Genomic DNA, 22,132 nt, shown 5'->3' with positions numbered 1-22,132 from the left:
CCCTATTTTGCACAAGGGCACACTGACGTCCAGAGGAGTGATATGACTTGCCCAAGGTCATGCAGCAGGTGCTGAGTCAGGGCCAGGATCTAGCCTTCTTGTCCCCTTGTGCAGCACCTCCCACCGAGCTCATCTTTTGGGTTCTTCCCCCTTGCCCTTCCCAATGGCTCGTGACCAGGGTCCAGGCTCAGCAATGCAACGACATGTTATCCTAGAAATGGCAGTCTTTGCTGAGGGGCTCTGGCCCAGGTGGGTTGTCAAGTCCCAGGTATTTGGGCAAAGGGGTGACCTCCCCACACTTGAGCATCCCACCCATGCAGGTCCTTCGAGTCGCATGTGGGCAGGCAGTGTGGAGTCTAGCTGTGGGTTGGCACTTGCCTTACTGGTTTGAGCTGCCTTGGTGCTGCCAGGGCGGTGCCTGCTCTGTAGCAGGTGGTAGGGTGCTTGGGGCATGTGCCTGAGAAACTCATGCTTTGTTGCTTATGCTCCAGGGATCCCCTCTTGGAAAGCCCCATGAGGGCAGGAGAGTAATGGAGAGTACGCCCAGCTTCCTGAAGGACGCCCCAGCCTGGGAGAAGATAGCCCCTGAGAATGGCATTGTGGGACAGGAGTCGGATACCCTGCCTCAAGATGGCCTGCGTCGTGGGGCACTGTGCCTGGGAGAGTCTGCCCCCTTCTGGAGGGGTGTCCTAAGCACCCCAGACTCTTGGCGTCCCCCTGGCTTTCCCCAGAGCCCCAAGGACACGCTCCCACTGGTGGAGGGAGAAGACCCCCGCAATGGGGAGAGGAAGGCCAGCTGGCTGGGCAGCAAAGAGGGTCTGCGCTGGAAGGAGGCAATGCTAAACCACCCACTGGCACTCTGTGGCTCTGCGTGCCCGCCCCGCTATGGCCCCCTGATTCCTGAGCATAATGGTGGCCATCCCAAGAGTGACCCTGTGGCCTTCCGGCCCTTGCACTGCCCCTTCCTGCTGGAGACCAAGATCCTGGAGCAAGCTCCCTTCTGGATGCCCACCTGCTTGCCACCCTACCTAGTGTCCAGCCTGCCCCCAGAGCGTCCATGTGACTGGCCCCTGGCCCCACACCCCTGGGTGTACTCAGGGGGACAGCCCAAAGTGCCCTCTGCCTTTGGCTTAGGCAGCAAGGTGAGTGATGGAGCAGAGAAGGTACCTGAGGCTCAGGCCACACGAGGTAGCTCAGTGATCCCTGAGCAGCCCTGCCAGGGCCACACAACTCTGCTCTTCCATTCTGATGACAAGATAAGACAGCACCCAAGTAGTCAGCTCAGAGTCAACCCCAAGCAATTCTTCTTCTGAGCAATTCCATCTCACAAAGCCTTCCTTGCCTTTGGGCCATTTCAAGGTTGACTCACCCATTGTCCACCCAGAACAAATCCCTGGGAACTGGGATCTCAGAATGTGTGGTCTCATCCTGGGGTTGTGGAGCAGACGAGGCTGTCTGTCTGGGAGTGGGACATGAGGGTGCCCCATGGCCTGTGTCTACGTCACCTCCCCCTGCCCCAGGCAACCCACCCACATGCCTAGGAATAAGATTTAAAATATTTTAAGACCAGTATGGTACTGGTCATCAAACAATCTCAATAGATTCTGGAGGCCCTTTGGGGGTGGCAAGCACTAACCTGTTAGTTGCTGGATTTGTGCGGAGGTCTGAGAAATCCTGGGGGAAGGATCTGGGGTGGCCAGGGCAGTGGGGAGGCACTTAGGGAGCAGTGCCTATAAACCAGGCTTGAGTTCTTCAGTGTTTTCACAACCCTTGAGGCCACACAGGCGCACACCTGCTGGTTGTCGGTTCTGCTCGTCCTTTGAAGCACTGGGGATCAAAGTCAGCACTAGCTCCATCCCTTCTCCTCTCTTTAGGGCTTTTACCACAAGGATCCAAGTGTTCTCAGGCTGGCAAAGGAGCCATTGGCAACTGTGGAACCTGGGTTGCTGGGCTTAGCCCCTGGTGGGCGTCTCCAGAGAACTGGGGAAGTGGAACGTCCTTCATTCCATCAGAGAGACGGAGAGGCAGGAGTCAGCAGGCATCAGAATCTTTGCCCATTTCTCCTGGGACATCCAGATGCTGTTCCCCGGAACCCCTGGCCCACTTGTCCCCCAGGCCTGGTTCATACTCTTGGCAACGTCTGGGCTGTACCAGGGGGTGGGAGCCTTGGGTGCCAGCTGGGGCCATCAGCCACGCTGAGGTGCCCCTCTCCTGGGCCTCCTACCACGCAGGTGGGCTGTTGTTCATCTCACCCACCTGCTAGAGATAGAGATCTTGGCCCTTGTGGGAAGTGCCAGGAGGGCCTGGAGGGGGGCACCATTGGGCCCAGTGAATCCAACGAGGAAGCAAACAAGACCTCTGGTCCCAGGGCCTGCCCACCCAGCCATCATACCAAGCTGAAGAAGACATGGCTCACACGACACTCAGAGCAGTTCAGGTGTCCAGGTGGCTGCCCTGGCGATGAGGAGAACCCATCTGCCCACCTGCAGGCCCTCAAGAGGGCAAGCAGCCCTGAGGTCCAGGGGGCAGGTGGCAGTCCAGCTGCCAAGCGCCCACCCAACCCTTTCCCAGGCAGTGCGGGGCAGGGGGCCAGAGATTGGCAGGAGATGCTCAACTCATCCTTTGGGAACAAAGTGGAGGCAGAACAGCATGATGACCACAGAGGTAAGTGTGCACGGGGCCCTGCTTGGGAGGGGGCCGCTGGGACTGGGGCTTTGTGGGGAAGTGGGGTCATTAGAGATGTTTATGAGTGGATCGCACAAGTTGTCTGGTTTCCCACCGAAATGTGATAGTTCCCTGGGAGTTCATTAGCATCTACAGGCCAGAGCCTTCTAGAAAGTGGCTTCTTCTTCCCATCTGCCTCCTCCCAAGCTATGATGTGTTGGTGGCAATATAACAACATGGTTCAGAGCATGGGCTCTGGAGTCAGAGTGCCTGGGTCCTGACTTTGCTGATTGGTGCTATGTGACCTTGGGCTAGTTACTGCACCTCTCTGGGCCTCAGTTTGTTCATCTATAAAGTGGGAATAAAGACGGCATCTACCTCATAAAGACTGCTGCAAAGATGAAATGATATCATTCACATAAAGGGCTTTGAAGAATTCCTGGCACTTTATTGAGTAAGGACTCAGTAAACATTCGTCTTCATTTTTTTTTTTAATTATTTTTTTAATGTTTATTTTGAAAAGAGAGAGAGACAGAGTGTGAACCAGGGAAGGGCAGAGAGAGAGGGAGACACAGAATCCAAAGCAGGCTTCAGGCCCTGAGCTGTCAGCACAGAGCCCAATGCAAGGCTCGAACTCACGAGCCGCAAGATCATGGCCTGAGCTTAAGTTGGAGGCTTAACCGACTGAGCCACCCAGGCGCCCTGCTAAACATTTGTCTTTGTGCTTACTTGTGCCACTTAACCCTGTCTGGCAGATTATCCCTCCTGAAGGACCCCTTGTCCTGCCCCAGGAATAAACAACTACTCCCTTGGGCAATGGGATCATGGAAACTCAATTTGGACTCTGCCAGTATTAGGACTTTGGGCACATCCTGAACCCCTCTGTCATGCTGTGCTCTTCGTGGAGGGAGCCGGCACTGATGGCCCATCACCTCAGTCTTGGCCTCCAGGACCGCCAGACCTGGATCCCAACTCTCAATGGCCTTGCCTAAGCACCCCTGCACCTGGCGTGGGTCTGTCCACACTCTCGCATGCCTCTGCCTGGGTTGGGAAGCAGTTGGCCCCCTCTCCCTTCTTGGGTTACTGCACCTGTGGCCTATGTTGAAACCCTCAGGCCTTCTCACCTTCCGGCGCCCTCCGTCCCATGCCGGGATTGTCTCCTCAGGCTGACACGACGCCAGAGGTATTGCTAAGCCCACGGCGCAGCAATCCAAAAGTCTACACTGACTGAGGGACGCCTGGCTGGCTCAGTCGGTAAAGCACGTGGCTCTTGATCTCAGGGTTGTGAGTTCAAGCCCCACACTGAGGCTTACTTTAAAGGCAGAGCTTACTTTAAAGAAAAAAAAAAGATATAACAAAGTCCACACTGACTGGATCTTGAACTTGGGGCAGGATAATCATCCCACCTGCTCCAACCTTGGGCCCAGCACAGTAGACCCCTCCTCTCAGCCATCTGCCCGTGTCATTCTCAGACTCCCTGCCCAGCCTTTTTTTGTGAAGTTTCTGGCTGCCTGGTTCACTTTCACTAGCTCCAAATCAGGCTTAGTAGACTAGGGCCTAGGGGCTGGGCTGGCTCTGTATGTGGGTGGGCTGAGTGCTAAGGCATGGCCCAGGGTTCACATAAGCCCAGCAAGTGCCTGACCAGCTTCATTGTCTCCTCAGGACCCCAAGATGGTAGGGCCAGCAGCCTCCAGGACCCAGGGCTTCAGGATACACCTTGTTCGGCTCCTCTGGCATGCGTGGCTCAGTGCCAAAGCTGTACCCATGCAGCTGGAGAGGTGGGAGGGCCGGCCTGCCGCTCCCGGCAAGTGCTGAGGTGAGCCTGTTGCCCCGGTGTGCCCCCAGCATCTTCCCGGTGGGGGCTCCCTCCTTACCTTCCTGTGCCCTGTCTTCAGGTTGCCTCCGGAAGGGGAGCAGCATCAGGAGGAAGACTTAGCAGTCAGCTCTGAGGGAGGAGGGTCTGGCCCTGAGGCCCAGCTCAGCAAGGGCCTTGCCAAGCATCTGCTAAGTGGTTTGGGGGATCGACTATGCCGTCTGCTTCGGAGGGAGCGTGAAGCCCTGGCCTGGGCGCAGCGGGAAGGTGAGCAGGACCCGTGGGGCAGCCAGGAGCCCGAGAGGGCTGGATCCTGCGGTCACTGTGCTTTTACAAGGAGCAGGAGGTCTGCAGAGTGTGGGCCCCTTCCTCCCCTTAACGCTGTCTGTCCTGATAATGGCTCAAGGAGAGCTCCTGCACTGCTTTGCCCTTATTCTTGGCTTAGGCTTCTAGTTAACATGAGTTCTGAAGTTTCTGGCCTGGGTGAGGGATGTTGGGAGGGTGTGAAACCCGGTCCAGTCCAGCTGCCTAAGAGCTTCTGCATTTGTTGGGGGAACAAGACTGAGAGCCAGGTATATGTACGAACTCTGGAAGGTGAGGGCCCTCCCTGCGTTTCGAGGCTAATGGGCCCTAAGAAAGCTAGTAGGGTCTGGGCTGATGTGAAGACACCAGTGGGGAGCCAGACATTCCGTGGGTCCCCCTGGCTTCAGGCTCTCCCTCCTGCTCCCTCTCACAACACTGCATGTGCATTTGAAAATGTGTGCACACACCTGCAGCAAGGTCACAAGCCGGCTCCCTCCTGTCCCAGAAAGTTCAGCTCCCTCCCCCTTTCCTCAGCCCATCTAGCCTGCCACTCCCTCAGCCTGGATTCCCAGCACTCCACATCAGCCAGCAGCCTGTCCTCCTCGGCTCACCCCAGCTTGCCCAGCCCCTCAGGCCTTGGCACTTTCTGTTCCTTCTGTCTGGAATGGCCTTCTCCTCCCTTTCTCCCTGATGAATGAACACTTACTCATCACTCTAGGGGCGCATTTTGTGAAGCTGCCCCCACCATCCCTATCCTCGTCTTTCTATCCCTTTCTCCCACTCCAGCGCCCACCCCGTGGTGCTGTGGTCATTGCCCCGTCTATGGGCCCATCTCCCCTCTTGGAATGTGAGCTCTAGGAGGGTATCTCTGAGCCCTGACCAGCTCTGAGTCCCCAGCGCTCAGCCCCACACAGGACAAGGTGTCTGTTGCATGAGTAAATGAGCGTGTGCTCACTGGCGTCCTTCCACCTACTGCGGAGGGCTTAGTCAGAAACCCCAGGCGAGGGAAGGAGTGGCCACCTAAGGTTTCCTCTTCTGGTGTACAGAGTCTCCTGCAGGAACGCCACCTCCGGAGGGAGGGAGGTGGGTGAAGGAATGTGTTGGAAATGGTGTGGATTGGTAATTCAGGACTGATGGGGAAATCCTTGGGGCAGGAATTGGGGAGGTGAGGCCTGCACTCTCCCTGGGAGGGTTTTCTGGAGACGTGCTGTGGGGAGTTTCTTTACAGAGGCTGTCGAGTAGGTGGGGGTGTCTGCAAGGGGCCTGTCTCCCTTCCAGGGTGGCCCCACAGTGGAAGCTGCTCCTGCTCTTCTCCATCCCTGCCTGGAGGTCCTCAAAAGGGACCTATGGCTTGAGCCTCCTCTGACCCTGTTCTCTCCCGTGGTAAGCAGGCCAGGGGCCAACCAGGACAGAGGACAACCCAGGCATTCCACTCTGCTGCAGCAGCTGCCATCGTGGACTCTTCAACACCCACTGGAAATGCCCCCACTGCAGCCACCGGCTATGTGTGGCCTGTGGTCGCATGGCAGGTGCTAGGAGGGCCAGGGACAAAGCAGGTAGGAAAGGAGCTGGGGGCTGAGGGTGGGAGGGCAGAGACGGGGGCCTCCAAGGGCTGCTCTAAGGTGTGTGGCCATTTCTTGGCTGCCTCTCCCCAAGAAAGCCTCCCTCCCCAGCCCCAGCCTCAGCCACCATGGCTCAATGCCCCTTAGAGCAGACTTTTCCCTCTCCCCAGATCAGAGGGCCACGCCTGTGTCTTTGCCCACCCTTAAGAGAAGTCGAGTGCCTACTCTATGCCTCCCACTTTGCTCAGCTTGCATCTTTTTAAACCTTACAACATTGTGAGGTGGGTATTATTGCCTCAATTTTCCAGATAAGAAAAACTCAGAGAGGTTAAGTGACTTGTTCAAGGTCACACAGCTAGTAAGTGTTAGGTCCAGGATGCAGACTCACGTCTTCTAATCCCAAGTCTTACTCTTTTCATGGTTCTCAGCTTTTTCTCCCTTGGCTCCACTCAGTCACCTGAGGACTTAAAATTTCCCAGTGTTCCAACAGAGATAGCCAAAAGGAGGTGCAGGGTCAGAAATGTTTCAGAACACCGTATTCTATGTGATCATCTTGGAGTCTGGCAATGCATATCATCATTTTAAAGGCTCTGCATTCTGCAAGCAAAGGATCCTATGTCACTCTTGAACCCAAGTTTCCTAGAAAGCCCATGTTTTATGGATTGTCAAGCCCCTTGATTTAGATATCATGCCCTTGTCCTTCTTCCCTGTCTTTAAGCTGTGGTTACTTTGGTTTCCTGACCTGCACCTTCTCTCTTCCTACCCACAGGCTCTCAGGAGCAGTCCACAGAGGAGTGTCCTCAAGAGGCTGGGCACAGTGCCAGTTCCCTGATGCTCACCCAGTTCATCTCCAGCCAAGGTAAGCCATCTTGGAGAAATGGGGTGTGCAGAGGGCGGGTCCTGGGGAGAGCAGCTTTCTGTGTGGATGTGCCTCAGCCTAATCCCATGCCCTCTTGCTTGGTGAGGCCAAGCAGCACAGGGACAGCCTCCTGTCCACACTCACCACCAAACTCTATCTCCCTTCCCCACTCACAGCTCTGGCAGAATTGAGCACCGCCATGCACCAGGTTTGGGTCAAGTTTGACATCCGGGGGCACTGCCCCTGCCAAGCTGATGCCCGGGTGTGGGCCGCTGGGGATGGGGGCCAGCAGGTAAGAAGCAGGGCATGGGACAGGTGCCAGCACTAGCTGGTTGGCCCCAGGATTGGGCAGTGTGTTTGGAAGTTACTGACCTTGGCAGGGTTTGGCCCGTATCTTTTGATGGGACTGAAGGATATGGAAGCTGGGTAAAATCAAGCTACTTCTCACCTTCCTCTGGGGATTGGGATCCATGGATTGAGCTCTAGCACCTGTCCCACCTCCCTCGCTCCTGCTCAGAACTCCTATCCACCTTGTGCGTGTTACAGCTTAGCGTTTGCTGGCGGGTCCTGTCTCTCTACTCAGCCGGCATGGACTCCTGAAGGTGGCGTTTGGACCCACCTTCCCTGTGTGCCTTGCACTTAATACATAGCAGGCACTCAGTATGCATTTTACAAACTTTTTATAAAGTTCATGCTCTTATTATAAAAATCATTCGTTCAAGAAATGGCTTATTGGGGCGCCTGGGTGGTGCAGTCGGTTAAGCGTCCGACATCAGCCAGGTCACGATCTCGCGGTCCGTGAGTTCGAGCCCCGCGTCGGGCTCTGGGCTGATGGCTCGGAGCCTGGAGCCTGTTTCCGATTCTGTGTCTCCCTCTCTCTGCCCCTCCCCCGTTCATGCTCTGTCTCTCTCTGTCCCAAAAATAAATAAAAAACGTTGAAAAAAAAAATTAAAAAAAAAAAAAAAAAGAAATGGCTTATTGAATGCATTTCGTGTGCCTGTCAGTGTTACATACCCATGGTGAAAACTACAAGCAAGTAATAGGAAGAAAACAACAGTAGCCCTATAATGCCACCATTATCATTGTGACATATTTCTTTCCAGGCACTTGCCTGTATATTTATTCAGTCTGTTTTTGTGTATCTTAGATCAGACTTGTGTGACATTCCGTAAGCAACTGTTTCCCACCTAACGTTATATCACATAATATTTTGCTCCTTGTAAACACAGTTTTAGGATTTATAAGAGTCTGTTGTTAATACTTGTGGGTTGGGTTGGACTGAGCTGTGTTTGCCATTTTTAAATCTCTGGTTGGATTGGGGGGGTTGGTGGACGGGTTTAACAGAAGGAGCCGACAGAGAAAACTCCCCCAATTCCACAATCTTCTTGCAACGGGGATACTGACAGGACCAAGGACATCAAGGAAGGTGAGCAGCCCCCCTGGCCCTCGCTCACACTGTGCATGGGGAGGCTGGGCCAGGGCTGGCATCCCTAGGACAGATGGGAATTGCTTTAGCCAGCGCACCCCTCCCCCCCGCCCTGCCCCCAATAATCTTCCTCACTCTTCTCAAGTCATTCCAGATGAAATAAATCTAAATACAATCTAGGACAAGTCTCCCCACCCCTGTCCAGTCAGAACTCCACTGTGAGCCCCTCCTTTGGAGAGGCAGCGGGAGACAGACTTGGCCAAGAGATGAGGGCAGACCCTATGGGCTGTGGAGCCTCGAAGGGAAGGGGAAGCCTCTCACCATTTTCCTCCCTGCCAGAGACCCCCGACTCCACGGAGACCCCAGCAGAGGACCGTGCCAGCCGAGGGCCCCTGCCTTGTCCCTCTCTCTGTGAACTGCTGGCTTCCACTGCTGTCAAACTCTGCCTGGGGCACGAGAGGATACACATGGCCTTTGCCCCAGTCACTCCTGCCCTGCCCAGCGTGAGCGAAGGCACAGAGGGAGGCCTGGGGGCCCGGGGACAGAGGCTGGGCTGGCCCTCCCTGTGGAGTAAGGCAGGTCCTGAGCTGTTCTGCTCCTCCATCCCTCCCTTCACACAGGACGACCGCATCACCAACATCCTGGACAGCATCATCGCACAGGTGGTAGAACGGAAGATCCAGGAGAAAGCCCTGGGGCCGGGGCTGCGGGCTGGGCCAGGCCTGCGCAAAGGCCTGGGCCTACCCCTCTCGCCAGTGCGGCCACGGCTGCCTCCTCCCGGAGCTTTGCTGTGGCTGCAGGAGCCCAGACCTCAGCGAGGCTTCCACCTCTTCCAGGAGCACTGGAGGCAGGGCCAGGTGAGGCTCCTCACCTCCCAGCTCCCCATTCTCATGGCCTTGGTCACCCTCAGGGCCTCAGGGTCACCATCAGGCAGACCTGGTCCATCACACAGAAGGGGCAGCGGGGCTGGTCCCCACACTGGTCTGGTGTCCCTCACAACATGCTCTGGCCTGGCCAAGTTGGGTGCCTGTCCATTCTCCCTGCATCCCTCTTCCTTTCCTCACTACAGCCCGTGTTGGTGTCAGGGATTCAGAGGACACTGCAAGGCAACCTGTGGGAGACGGAAGCTCTTGGAGCACTTGGAGGCCAAGTGCAGGCACTGACCCCCCTTGGACCTCCCCAGCCCACAAGCCTCCACAGTGCAACGTTCTGGGAGGGATTCTCCAGGCCTGAAAGTAAGTGTCCCTGATGTGGGGTATGGGGAGTTGGGAGACTGAGCCAGGGGGCAGCGAAGTCCCATGGTGACCCTGGGGGGCAGCTGGAAGCAGAGCCCAGGGCAGAAACTAGACTGTCTTGCTGCCAGGGGGCCGGGGTCCTCTGGACAAGGAGGTTCCTCCCCCGGCAAATGGCATGTCTCCTCCTCTAGTTCGCCCAAAGTCAGATGAGGGCTCCGTCCTCCTGCTGCACAGAGCTCTGGGGGACGAGGACACCAGCAGGTGTGTATAGTACCAAGGGCTGGCCCCACCTGCCGAGGCTCTGCCCAGCCCCTTGCTGTCACTTCTCCTTCTTCACCCCCCACCTCAGTGTTCCCTGCTTGCCTCTGGGAGTGACCTCACTAGTGGTGGGCTTTGAGGGGATCTGGGTGCCTGGGTTGAGCCTGCTGGGTATGACCCTGCCCCCTTCAGGATGGAGAACCTGGCTGCCAGCCTGCCACTCCCAGAGTACTGTGCCCACCATGGGAAACTCAACCTGGCTTCCTACCTCCCACCTGGTCCTGCCCTGCGTCCACTGGAGCCCCAGCTGTGGGCAGCGTATGGTGAGTGCTACTCCACCCTGCCCAGCCCCTGAGCCCATTCCTGTTACCTCTGGGCCCATGTGTGTCTGTGCCAAAGTCCTGGAGCCCGTGCCCAGCTGTCCCTTTTCTGCCTCCATCAGGTGTGAGCCCACACCGTGGGCACCTGGGAACCAAGAACCTCTGTGTGGAGGTGGCTGACCTGGTCAGTGTCCTGGTACGTGCTGAGGCCCCACTGCCTACCTGGCACCGGGCACAGAAAGGTGGGTCCTGGGCCAGAAGCAGGGGTGGGGACAATCTGCAGATTTCAGCGTGCTGTTTCTGCTTACCCTGGGCCCTCCTGAGCTGTTTTTCTTCCATAGACTTCCTCTCAGGCCTGGACGGGGAGGGGCTCTGGTCTCCAGGCAGCCAGGTCAGCACCGTGTGGCACGTGTTCCGGGCACAGGATGCCCAACGCATCCGCCGCTTTCTCCAGATGGTGAGGAAGGAGCTGGGAGCCCTCTTCCCCTGCGCTGCCCTCATGCTCCCTGGGAGTCGGGGTTCCCAGCCCAGGAAGCCCTCCCTGTTGTGTGTGTCCCATGTGCTCACTCTCCCTGCCCCTTAGGTGAGCTGGACAGCCTTGACTCCCACAGACAGGTACAGAGAAGGCAGACTGGGACCTTATGAGTTGTGTGCTGGGGCATGCAGAGAGAGCAGGGGCTGAGGAGGGACCTCATTATGAAATGAAAGCAGGAGCCGTCACAGGCTAGGCACTGTGTAAGAGCCTTGGGTACATTATCTCGGTTAGTCGTCATAACCACCCTGTGTGGCAGGCACTGCTGCTTTCCCATTTTGCAGATGAGGAAACTGAGGCTAAGTGGTAGAGTGGAGACCTGAGCTTATGGCTATTCCCACCTCAGGTCACTACACTGCTCCTCCTGGGGGCAGGCAGCATCCCCTGCATAGGCTGGGGGTGGAGGGGGGGGCCTGGCAGAGGGCAAAGGGAAGCCCATCTGAGATGTCCTCCTGCTTCTCCCCTGTCCATTGTCTACACCTTATGAGGAGGTGCTCTTTGGGGTGCTAGCACTTGAAGGCTGAGGGAGACAGCATGGTAGGTAGAGGGACAGACTGGACAGGATGAGGAGCAGGGAAGGAGAAGATGAGCAGGGGGCAGGAAGCTCCAGGGGGTGGAAGGCAGTGGAAGGCTAGTGTTAAGGTTAGGACAGGCACAGCAGTTCCAAAGGCCAGCTGAACTCTGATTGTCCTGGGAAAAAGACGTCCACCAAATGTCACCCCTGCTAAGGCACACACATACATATACACAGACATGCAGGTGTTAAACTTGCTGTCCACCACCACCCTCCTGCCCACAGGCATGTGTATCTGCAGACACATCGACAAACACACACAGATCTGTAGATGTACACACAGATGCTAGAACACACAGAGGGAGCAGACAGAAGCACACCTTCATACATAGACAGCCTCATCTAGTCTGGGTGTGGTTCCTCTAGGCAGTCTCATATGGCCAAACCTGATGATTCATGGAGAAGGTTTGAGGGGCATATTCTCACTGGGTGGCCTGGGAAACACTGATCGAACTCCAGGATGCACTCAGAGGGCAAAAGAGCCTGGGCACCTGCCTGGGGCTACCTAGGGTCCAGCCTAACACACCAGCCTCCCCTTTCCCCATGGCCCAGTCTTGGAAGCCTGAGTCCTAAGTCCAGGGACAATTGCTGAGGTCCTACTGAAGGGGTGGATTTGTCCAGCAGCCAGTTGGGGCACGATGCTGGCATTTACCCCTACGGCTATTCCCTGGGCGTCTACTTCTCTGTCCCCCGTGAATCCCTGTGTGCCCAAGGAGTTCCCCACTCTGGTTGGGCTGATGAAGGCCACCCCTCCCCATAGCCATGCCTGCTCCAGAGGCCTCAGCCCAGCAGGCAAGGATGTACTTCCACTGGGCATCAGAACTTCTGTGTGGCCTTTGTTGCATCTAGGATCTTAGAAGAATCTGATAAATGCTTTAGATCATCTCATCTCAAGGATATACAGCTATCTAGTCACCTACAACTTAGCACACAATTCAGGACGTTCACAGGACTCCAAGTCAAGATCTCCTCATGTAGACAGTTTATGAGTTGGGATTATGCAGGATATCTTTCTGGGTTTTAGAGAAAGGGGCCCAGGACCAGGGACACAGAGGCTACTGAAGGCATCTAGCCCCACGAAAGGTGGGGGTTTAGACTCCCAGCCTCAGAGCCTTAAACCTTTCCTCTAAGCTGTTTCCAGCCACATCTCTGTTCTGCCAACCTGAGCAGCCCTAGCTTCTCACCACCCAGCCCCTTCTCCCACTCCTATGACCTCCCCTCCTTGCCCTGCAAGACTTGACCCCTTCAGCTCTTGGCCTTTGCGCCCTGACCTTTGGGAAGTCTGTGCCCCATCCGGCAGCCCTGTCCTTGTTTCCCCACCTTCCTCATTCTGCCTTCTCTTCTTTGAGGTGTGCCCGGCCGGAGCAGGCAACCTGGAGCCTGGCACCCCGGGCAGCTGCTACCTGGACGCAGGCCTGCGGCGGCGCCTACGGGAGGAGTGGGGCGTGAGCTGCTGGACCCTGCTGCAGGCCCCTGGAGAGGCTGTGCTGGTGCCTGCGGGGGCTCCCCACCAGGTGCTTCCCCAGCAAGCCAGGGGCTCTGCAGAGAGCTCACACTATGCGAAGCGCCAAGAGCAGACACCACAGTGACACAGTGTTCCCCGGCCTGCTCTGTCTTTGCCCCTCCCGATGCCCTGAGAGCTAGGCAGGGCAGGAAGTCACGCCCCGTTGTAAGGAAGAGGAGAAGCTGAGTGGTCTTGAAGTCATCTAGCCCAACTGAGCTTCTTGTCCTCGGTTCCCCACCCTGCCTGTGCCACCTCTGGCATCCCCTGGGCATGGTTTTGGCCTTGCCCTTTGAGGTGCCTGGTGCTGGATCCAGGGCTTCTGCTCTCTGAGAGCTGGGTGGGGGTCATTATGGGAAGTAGACCTCAGGGACAAGAGGGGCAAGGGGAGGATGTGTGAGCCCGAGTCTCCACTGACCCTCTGCCTACCTCCTGTCTGGCACAGGTACAGGGCCTAGTAAGCACAGTGAGTGTCACTCAGCACTTCCTGTCCCCGGAGACCTCTGCCCTCTCTGCTCAGCTCTGCCACCAGGGACCCAGCCTGCCCCCTGATCACCGCCTGCTTTATGCCCAGGTGAGTGTGACACTGGCCAGGAGGGCAGTTGGGGTGGCATAGCAGATCTACTCTGTGCCAAGCAAGCAGCCAGCCGGGGCCTAGGAAGGGCATCCTCAGTGGGAAGAGCCCAGGAATGTGACTGTAAACACCTTGTCCTCTCTTTTTCTCCTAGATGGACTGGGCTGTGTTCCAAGCAGTGAAGGTGGCTGTGGGAACATTACAGGAGGCTAAATAGGGGTATCCCCAGTGTCTGGGGTAGTTTGGGGGGCAAATACTCAGTCCAGGCACAGCTTCAGCAGATAATGATGCTGGGAGACTTGGGGACTTTTGGTCAATCCCTCAAGCACCACTCTGGGCACAGACAGGGCACCCTGTTCCCCGCTCCAACCTAGGCCCTACAGCCAGCAACCACAGTGCCGTCGAAGCTCACACCTGCCCTTCGCAGGCTGGCACCTGCTGTCCCTGCATCTCTTGCCATGGTACCAGGCCCACACTGGGGGTGAATGACTCCCTTCAACCCTTGCCCCCTGAACCCAGGAGGCAAACAGCCCTTCCCTGGGGCACCTCGGGAATCATTCTGGCTTAAGCAACACCTTCTTCTGCTGCCTCATCCCCTGCTGTCCCACCCATGCCCGTGCTCTCCTTACACCACCTGCATCTTCACTGGGCTCCCGGGTGGCCCTTCACACTGCAGGCATGCTGGACAAGGGGCCACTGAAATCCTGCCCTCTCGCCAGAGAACAGTGAGGTGTGGGGAGAGGGTGGCATCAGAACATTGCCCAGGCTTGGCTGGAAGGAATGATATGGGTGATGCCCTGTTCCTGCTCCCTCTTCTCACCTCCCTCCTTCATGATTTCCATTAAAGTCTGTTGTTCTGTGAATGCTGCTGGAGTGGTTGGCCCTGCTCCTGCAGGCCACATGGACTGGGGAGGGGTGGGGAGATAAGGAAGTGGAGTGGGGCAGGGGTGGGGGTGATGACAGGGACCTCAAACACCCCTGCCTACTCTTCTTCCTGGGGCCTGGATCCTTTTCCCACTGAGGAGCAGATGGAACATTCCAGGGGTCTGCCCCTGAGGATGCTCCTGACAGCAGACGGTGGGCAAGGCACCCTGGGGTGCAGCAGCATGGCAGCTTTCCTGTGCGCACTGGCTGCAGAGATCTAGAGCCCCGACCCGCGGGCAAACTTCAGGCTACCCCAGCTCTCCTGTCTGCCCTGACCTGGAGCACTGGGAGTGCGGCCCAGGAGAGCCCTTGCCTAGCCATCTGCCCTCAGTGCCCGCGGCTGGCCCCAGGCCCGCTACCCGGGGACTGGCTTGCTGCCCGAGAGACAGTTGACGGGCCCCTCCCCGCCCCCAGGGCCCTCCGGGGTGGCTCAGCCCGCTCCGCTGCCCTTGTACATCTTAGCGCCAGCATACTCCAGCTCTTGTTATACCTAATTGTTCCTGCGGTGGTTCGGGGAGTGGGTTTTTTGTTTTTTATGAAATAAAATTTTTTATTATAAATTTAATATACTTTCAGAACATTTAGAAAATAGGAAAAAGTCACTTGTAAGCTCATCTCCACTCACCCCGACCCAACCACTGTTAGCATTATTGGTGTATTTCCTTGTATTTTCTCTAAGGGTTTCATACATGATTGAATTGATGCGTTTTGTACTTGATTTTTCCTTTCGACACTGTGTTATGGTCATTTTCTGTGTTGCTATGCAACCTTCATTTTAAATAGCTGCTTATATTCCCTTATGTGGCTTTGCTGTGGTTTACATAACCATCCTGCACCTAAAAAATTAGGTTTCTTCATTGTTTGCAAAGCAAGGTTATTTTCATTTTATCATGGGATAGAGAGAGAAGAAAAAATGGAAGCAGTCCTACACTTTACTCTGCCACTGTTTTCATTTAATTGATCTCATTTAATCCCTTATCATGGTTTTGAGGTAGATATTATTTATTTATATTTTACAGAGAGGAAAGAGGCAGGCTGGGGTTGAGTCACCCAAGGTCACGCAGCAATTTCAGTGGCAGGATTGGGATTTGAACCAAGCTTCCGGACTTGAGCCTCGTTTACATTAGTTTCGGCCCTTAATGGACTTTGCAGATGAGCTTGCTGTTCTGTCCTCCTTCCAACACACACACTTTACAGTTGATCTTGTTCCAAGTGGCACTGCACGACCATCCCTACTTACACTTCACCTTATATAGCTGTGTCCTAATGTCACCCTAGAACCCCAAACATGGGGTCCTTCCTGCGGGAAGACAGAGATAGCCCAGTCACCAGGCCTCTCTTTTCTGCACACCTCTCTGCTGCCTCCATCTCATGGCAGGTCACAGCACCCTCGAGGGCATATTGGATCTGACTCTTGCAAACAGCAGGTGGACCAAATGTTCTAGGACTGGCCCTGGGCATGAAGCCAGTCCAGGTGGGTACTGACCCTGAGACGTCTGGGGGCACTTGGTGGCACTGTTCCTCATGGAGGCTCAGCTGGCTCACCCCAGTCCAGCACTGCCCTTGGGGTCTCTGCTTCTCCCAGCATCCCCGCTGTCCACTGTCTACTCCAGCCCCTCTCACTCGCCCAGATAACACAGAAGCACAACCCTCAGCGCCGGAAGTGACATCAGCATGTAGATAAGCAGTGCCGCCTTTTTCTTTTTTCTTATAAAGTACCTTTTCAGAGTTTTTATTTTGAAATGATTTTAGATTTACACTCAAGTCACAAAGATAGTACAGGAAGTTCCTGATTATCCTGCATCCAGCTTTGTCCCATGTTAACATCTTACACAAACATGGCACAGTGATCAAAACGAAGAAATCATTATTGACACACTAAACATTTTTAAAAATATTTATTTATTTTTGAGAGACAGAGGGAGACAGAGTGTGAGTAGGGATGGGGCAGAGAAGATACAGAGTCCAAAGCAGGCTCCAGGCTCTGAGCTGTCAGCACAGAGCCCAACACGGGGTTTGAACCCACAAACCCTGAGATCATGACCTGAGCTGAAAAACGCTCAACTGACTGAGCCACCCAGGCGCCCCTATTGATACAACACTATTAACTAAGCAACAGAATTTTGGGATTTCACCAGTTTTCCACTAATGTCCTTTTTCTGTTTCAGGATCCACCTATGCCTGCATGATACAGAAGGCCTAGAGGGGAGATGTGGCTCTCCCAAGGTCATTCAGCCAGCTAGTGGCAGAGCACAGGCTGAGCCAAACCTCCCCCTCCCTGTATACCTTGGGCTGCTGCCCTCCTCACACTCCTACTTTGCAGAGGGACGGCATTTGTTGCTCTGTAAAGGCCTCCAGAATCACAGACACCCTTGCCCCACCCTGCCTGCCCATCCCTGGCCCTGTTTCCAAGATTGCCTACACTGCCTTCCTGTACATGTGCTCACACGCGCATGTGTGTCCACGTGCTCTGAAATGACTGCCTCAGGCTTTGCTCCCATGGATGCTGGGAGGCCTGTACTCTGTGATCTACCAGTTTGGCCACACTTGTCCATCATGCTGGGCAGCCCCACCCCCCACCAGTGTTCTGCTCTCTCTGGAAATGGAGGATACAGAGCAAACTTTAACAAAGAACTTTCTTTATTTCTGGTTCTGGAGGCTTCTCCCTCAGCCCCCCTTCCTCCCTCAGCTTTTCTTGTCAGTCTTAGGGCCTCTGCTTAGTCTGGTGTGTTCTGTCTTCCACCCAATGCCTTGAGAAAGTCTACTTTCTGTTGTCCCCCTCTGCACTCCCAGAAGGGCTGGGTACAGTGCCTGGAGAGCCCTCTGCCTGCGCAGCCCTTCTCAGTTTACAAGGGGCTTTCCTGTTGCCTCGTGTGTTCCTCACCACAGGGGTGATTAGGTCCACTTAACAGGGGAGGAGTGTTTTTCCCAGTGATAATGGGGGAGTGGAGCCGTGGTTTCTTGCAGTCTGCTCTTCCAGGCGGCCTGGTGTTTATCTTAGGCTGCCTCTGAGGCTCTCATAGCCCTGCCAGACATGACCTCATTCTCTCTCAAATCATCCCTGGGAGGCAGAAAGGAGTCTGGGACCAATGCAGTCCCCACTTCACAGATGTGAAAACTGACCTGCAGACACACACACACACACAGCAAATACGTTGACAAGTTGCTTTTCAGTCCTAGGGGCCTGACTCAGTCCCGTGAGTTCCGTTGTTTGGGAGTGGAGAGGTCTTGGATAGGGCTGGGGGCAGCAGTGTTTGCCAAGTACTTCAAAAGACTGTGGGCCTGGCAGGGACATCCCACCTTCAAATGCAGGGCCCTGTCTCCAGGGAACCTGCAGTCAGTTCCCTGGGAGAGAAAGGCCTAACGAGGCCAATCTGGTGTGACTGGAATTCCTGAGGATATAGTTCTGTAGGCATATTTCATGACAGTGGGCCTTTGTGTGGCAGCAACAAGAGCTGTGGCCAGGAGGACCCACCCTGAGGCTGCCTGGTCATGGTGACCCACACTGGACAGTCTATAGAGCTCCTCCCATGACATCTCACCTTCCCAACAACCCTGTGAAAGAAGAGCTACTATGAATCTACTGTTCAGATGAGGAAACTGAGGCCCACAATTTATCCAGGGGCACATAGCCAGCCAGTGAGCAGTGGCCAGACATCTGCTTCCAAGTCCAATGCATTGCTCCACCAAGCTCCCAAAAGGAAAGTGCACAAAGCCAGCAGGCAGGGAAAGGGGAGACCCAACTGAGGACAAGAAGCCCAAAGTTGGCTGGCTTCACAGTTTCACTCCAGTTGGCCCTGTCCTACTGTCCTGAGAGTAGGTTAAGGGAAGCTCTGAGGAGGAAAGGTCAGTCTGGGAGAGAAGTAAGAACTCACCAAAACAACCCACACCCTGCTCTCATTGCGCCAGGCCACCAGGCCGTGTGAGCTGGGTGTGTGTAGGGGTGGGGGAAGGGGGGGTGGACAAAGATGAAGGAGCAGGACCTGGTCCCTACCCTCCACAGGGCTTTCAGTCTGCAGTGGAGAGGGCCCTAAAACTGTGTGGGAAATGCAGTGGGCAGGCCGCCAGGACATCGATGAAGGCTGGACTGGCTGATTCCAGACCTTCTTTCTATCCCCAGTCCCCTCCTCCCATCTCCAGCCACACCTTGACCATCTCAGCCCTGCTTCCTCCTTCCTCTGAGCACCTGTCACACCTCTTGACCAAGCCAATCATTTAGCACTTGGCTTATAACCCTCAGATGACTTTTTATTATATGTTTATGTCCACCTTCCCAAGGTCAGAATCTCCTCCAAGGCAGGAGCTACTCTTCCTCCTGCGACAGTGACATGTGGTACATTTTTAGTGAAGAAAGAAGGTTATTTGGGAAGTGATCAATTTGGGCAATACCATGGTATGTGTATAACCACAGCTGCACAGTATAGGTCCAAGCCACAGCCCCGGGCCTCAGTGATGTCATCGGCTTGCTGTGACGTCATCGTCGCTGGCCACTGTGGCGCTCCTCTGCAGCCTGCAGGCACGATGACGTCACCGTCCGAACTCGCCCAGACAAGTGCTTGCTGGAGGAATTAGCGAAGCTGGCAGCTAGAAATGCCGGAGAGAGGCCGGGGCGGGGCGGGGCGGGGGGTGGGGGGGGGCGGGAGGTAACTGAGAGGCAGAGGTCAGTGCGCTGCGCACACCACTCAAACCTGGCTCCTAGACCCCTTACGGACTGGCCCCGCCCCCTCAGTCACTGACGCGAGCCAGCCAATCCGGGCAGCCCGCGGTGACGCGTAGCCTATCAGCGGACAGGGCTCGCCGGGCGCTTCCGCGTTCTCGAGCGCGCCTGGTCCGAGTCGGCAGGGGGAGGGGGCGAGGGCGACTGACTGGGATCTCACCCGCGTCCCACCCCACCCGGCGCGACCCACCTGCGGGGGCCCGTCCGCTGCCTCCCAGGGGACCCGATGGCCTCGGAGGGTCTGGCCGGGGCGCTGGCGGCGGTGTTGGGGGGCCAGGGGCTGAGTGTGCACAGCTGTGACTCGGAACCGGCCGAGGAGCCGCCGGCGCCGGTGCGGCTGCGGAAGAACGTCTGCTACGTGGTGCTGGCCGTGTTCCTCAACGAGCAGGTGAGCGTCCGCCCGCCGGGCCCAGCGCCCGGCCCTCTGGAGCACGCAGCCAGCCCCGGTGGGGACAGAGGACCTACCGACAAGAGCCACCGCTTCTTAGTGCGTGGTGCTTCCCAGTTTTGCAAAGCACTGACACTCACACTTACATCTGAGTTTTGTGCGGCCCAGCCCCGAGACTGTACCCTCAGAAGAGGGATCTGAGGCCCAGGAACCTGTTTATTTCCTCCCGCTAGGCCTCACTGTCTTGAGAGGAGGGCTGCCTTCTTTCCCCAGAATCTAGCATAGTGCCCGCCTCGGAGTGGGCTCAGATCTGTCCAGTGCTTCAGAGACCTCTGGGTCCCATGGACAGTAATGGCACAACCTGCACTTATACTCAGACTTTCTGCCCCACCGTGTGATGTTCTTTTGTGCTGATCCCTGTACAAGTTGCTGCAACAACAGCTAGAAGGGGCCAGGGCTGTAGGTAGGAGTTTATGGGGTGGGGCCTGGGAGTGTGTTTCAAAGCCTAGGCCCCAGTGTGAGGCCCCTCCATGAGGGGAGGGGGGATGTCTACAATGCATCTACAGACAGGAGTCAGTGCAGGATACATGGCAAGCCTCACTGTGGGGCCTAATCCCCAGCCCCTGAAACAGCTCCCAGGAATCTTAGCCCCTTTCTGAAATGGAAGTCTGAAAGCAAAGAGGGATACATTGCACAGCGAGACAGCTGCAGCCCCCAAGCACACAAGGACCAGTCAACAATTTGAGGTATCCACCAGTAAGGGGGTGTTGGGTGACTCTGTTTGAGCTAGGATCTAACCCCAGGGCAAGGGAAGGTTCCCAGCCCAGCTGTGGTGGGGGTGAGGATCCTCTCTCTCCCCTCAGGATGAGGTGCTACTGATCCAGGAGGCCAAGAAAGAGTGCCGTGGGTCCTGGTACCTACCCGCGGGGAGAATGGAGCCTGGGGAGACCATCGTTGAGGCACTGCAGCGGGAGGTGAAGGAAGAGGCTGGGCTGCACTGTGAGCCTCTGACGTTGCTGTCTGTGGAGGAGCGGGGCCCCTCCTGGATCCGCTTTGTGTTCCTCGCTCAAGCCACAGGTATGGCCCACCTGGTGGCAGTGTTTGGCAGGGGGCAGTTGACACCTTTCCCCCAACTTGTCCTCTGGTGAGATGAGCCCCTTATTCTGTCTGGTACAAGCCTGGCATCTCCAGATTCCAGCCTGAAGATTTGACCCCCAGCCCCCACAGCCCCATGACCCTGGGTCAGGGCTAGAATGCCTGGGTGGCCATTTACTCCGCCAGGCCCAGCATTTCTCTCAACAGAGACCCTTTCCTCCACCCCATCCTCGACATCCCTGCAGGTGGAATTCTCAAGACTCCCAAGGAGGCAGATGCAGAGTCCCTGCAGGCTGGCTGGTACCCTCGGACCTCCCTGCCCACTCCGCTGCGAGCCCAGGACATTCTGCACCTGGTGGAGTTAGCTGCCCAGTACCGCCAGCAAGCCAGGCACCCTCTTATTCTGCCCCAGGAGCTTCCCTGCAGTCTGGTCTGCCAGCGGCTTGTGGCCACCTTTACCAGCGTCCAGACAGTGTGGGTGCTGGTGGGCACAGTGGGGATGCCTCACTTGCCCATCACTGCCTGTGGCTTCACTCCCATGGAGCAGAGGGGTGGCATCAAGATGGCCATCCTGCGGCTGCTACAGGAGTGTCTGACCCTTCACCACTTGGCAGTAGAGACCAAGGGGTTGCTTGGACTGCAGCACCTGGGCAAAGACCATGCAGATGGCATCTGCTTGAATGTGCTGGTGACTGTGGCTTTTCGGAACCCAGGTATGCAGAGGGAGCCCCCAAAGGTTCGGGGTGAGAACTTTTTTTGGTGGAAGGTGATGGAGGAAGACCTACAAAGCCAACTCTTACAGAGGCTTCGGGAATCCTCTGTCGTCCCAGTCAACAGATAGGAAGGTGCCATCTCTGTGCAAGGAGCTGGGTGACGATGCTCCCCCCACCATGGCTTTGCTTTCCTCTGGGGGAAGCAGGAGGTTGGCAGTCAGGGATCTGGTGGTGTTGGGAGCAGGCAGGTTGTCTGGTCCCCTGGTTGTCAGGGGAATCTCCTTCTCCATGGAGCTGGTCCCTACATCGCACCGAAAGGACAGTGCCTTTAACCCAACAAGGATTCCAGAGCTCAAGGACCTAATTGCCCCATGGGTACCGATGAGGGCCCTCCTCCCTAAGGGGATGGATGTGAGAACCTTCTGAATGTGAGATGGCTACTCGTCATCATGAACCTACTTGTCATTTTCCATGCTTGCCTCAGGAAAGGCCTACATCTGATTCTCAGGCGCTGAGAACATGGACTGGGTGCTGAGGGAGGTCATTCCAAGGGAGTGGGCCCCTTGCTGAGTAAATACGTGGTACTTACTTTGCTTTCCTGCCTAAATGTCTCTGTGGAGAGGGAGTGAACAGGAAGAGGGGAGCACATCAAAAAAGAAGCTCCTCCCCTTGTC

At 56.1% G+C, this 22,132-nt stretch overlaps 2 protein-coding genes across 2 annotated transcripts; both read left to right on the top strand.

Annotated features, from left to right (window-relative positions):
* Positions 1 to 530: 530 nt before the first annotated feature.
* Positions 531 to 14,476, top strand: HR (HR lysine demethylase and nuclear receptor corepressor). The gene is made up of 18 exons (XM_047092373.1): positions 531 to 1,142; positions 1,875 to 2,664; positions 4,327 to 4,480; positions 4,560 to 4,744; positions 6,172 to 6,336; positions 7,112 to 7,201; positions 7,378 to 7,493; positions 8,546 to 8,627; positions 8,967 to 9,130; positions 9,248 to 9,484; positions 9,697 to 9,862; positions 10,054 to 10,123; positions 10,313 to 10,443; positions 10,563 to 10,682; positions 10,782 to 10,897; positions 12,896 to 13,060; positions 13,493 to 13,621; positions 13,776 to 14,476. Exons 1-18 carry the CDS (start codon positions 531 to 533, stop codon positions 13,836 to 13,838), a joined length of 3,555 nt encoding a protein of 1,184 aa, XP_046948329.1. The 3' UTR covers positions 13,839 to 14,476.
* Positions 14,477 to 19,379: 4,903 nt separating this feature from the next.
* On the top strand, positions 19,380 to 22,046 carry NUDT18 (nudix hydrolase 18). Its single transcript, XM_047091024.1, has 3 exons — positions 19,380 to 19,650; positions 20,514 to 20,727; positions 20,991 to 22,046. Exons 1-3 carry the CDS (start codon positions 19,489 to 19,491, stop codon positions 21,584 to 21,586), a joined length of 972 nt encoding a protein of 323 aa, XP_046946980.1. The 5' UTR covers positions 19,380 to 19,488; the 3' UTR covers positions 21,587 to 22,046.
* Positions 22,047 to 22,132: the final 86 nt, after the last annotated feature.

Source organism: Lynx rufus, unplaced genomic scaffold (assembly GCF_022079265.1).
Source record: "Lynx rufus isolate CCGP_SWC_20201006 ecotype Redwood Valley unplaced genomic scaffold, mLynRuf1.p SCAF_3, whole genome shotgun sequence".
In the NCBI taxonomy this organism is placed as follows: domain Eukaryota; kingdom Metazoa; phylum Chordata; class Mammalia; order Carnivora; family Felidae; genus Lynx; species Lynx rufus.
The sequence above is the reverse complement of the archived record's forward strand: the minus strand, read 5'-3'. Positions and strand labels throughout refer to the sequence as shown.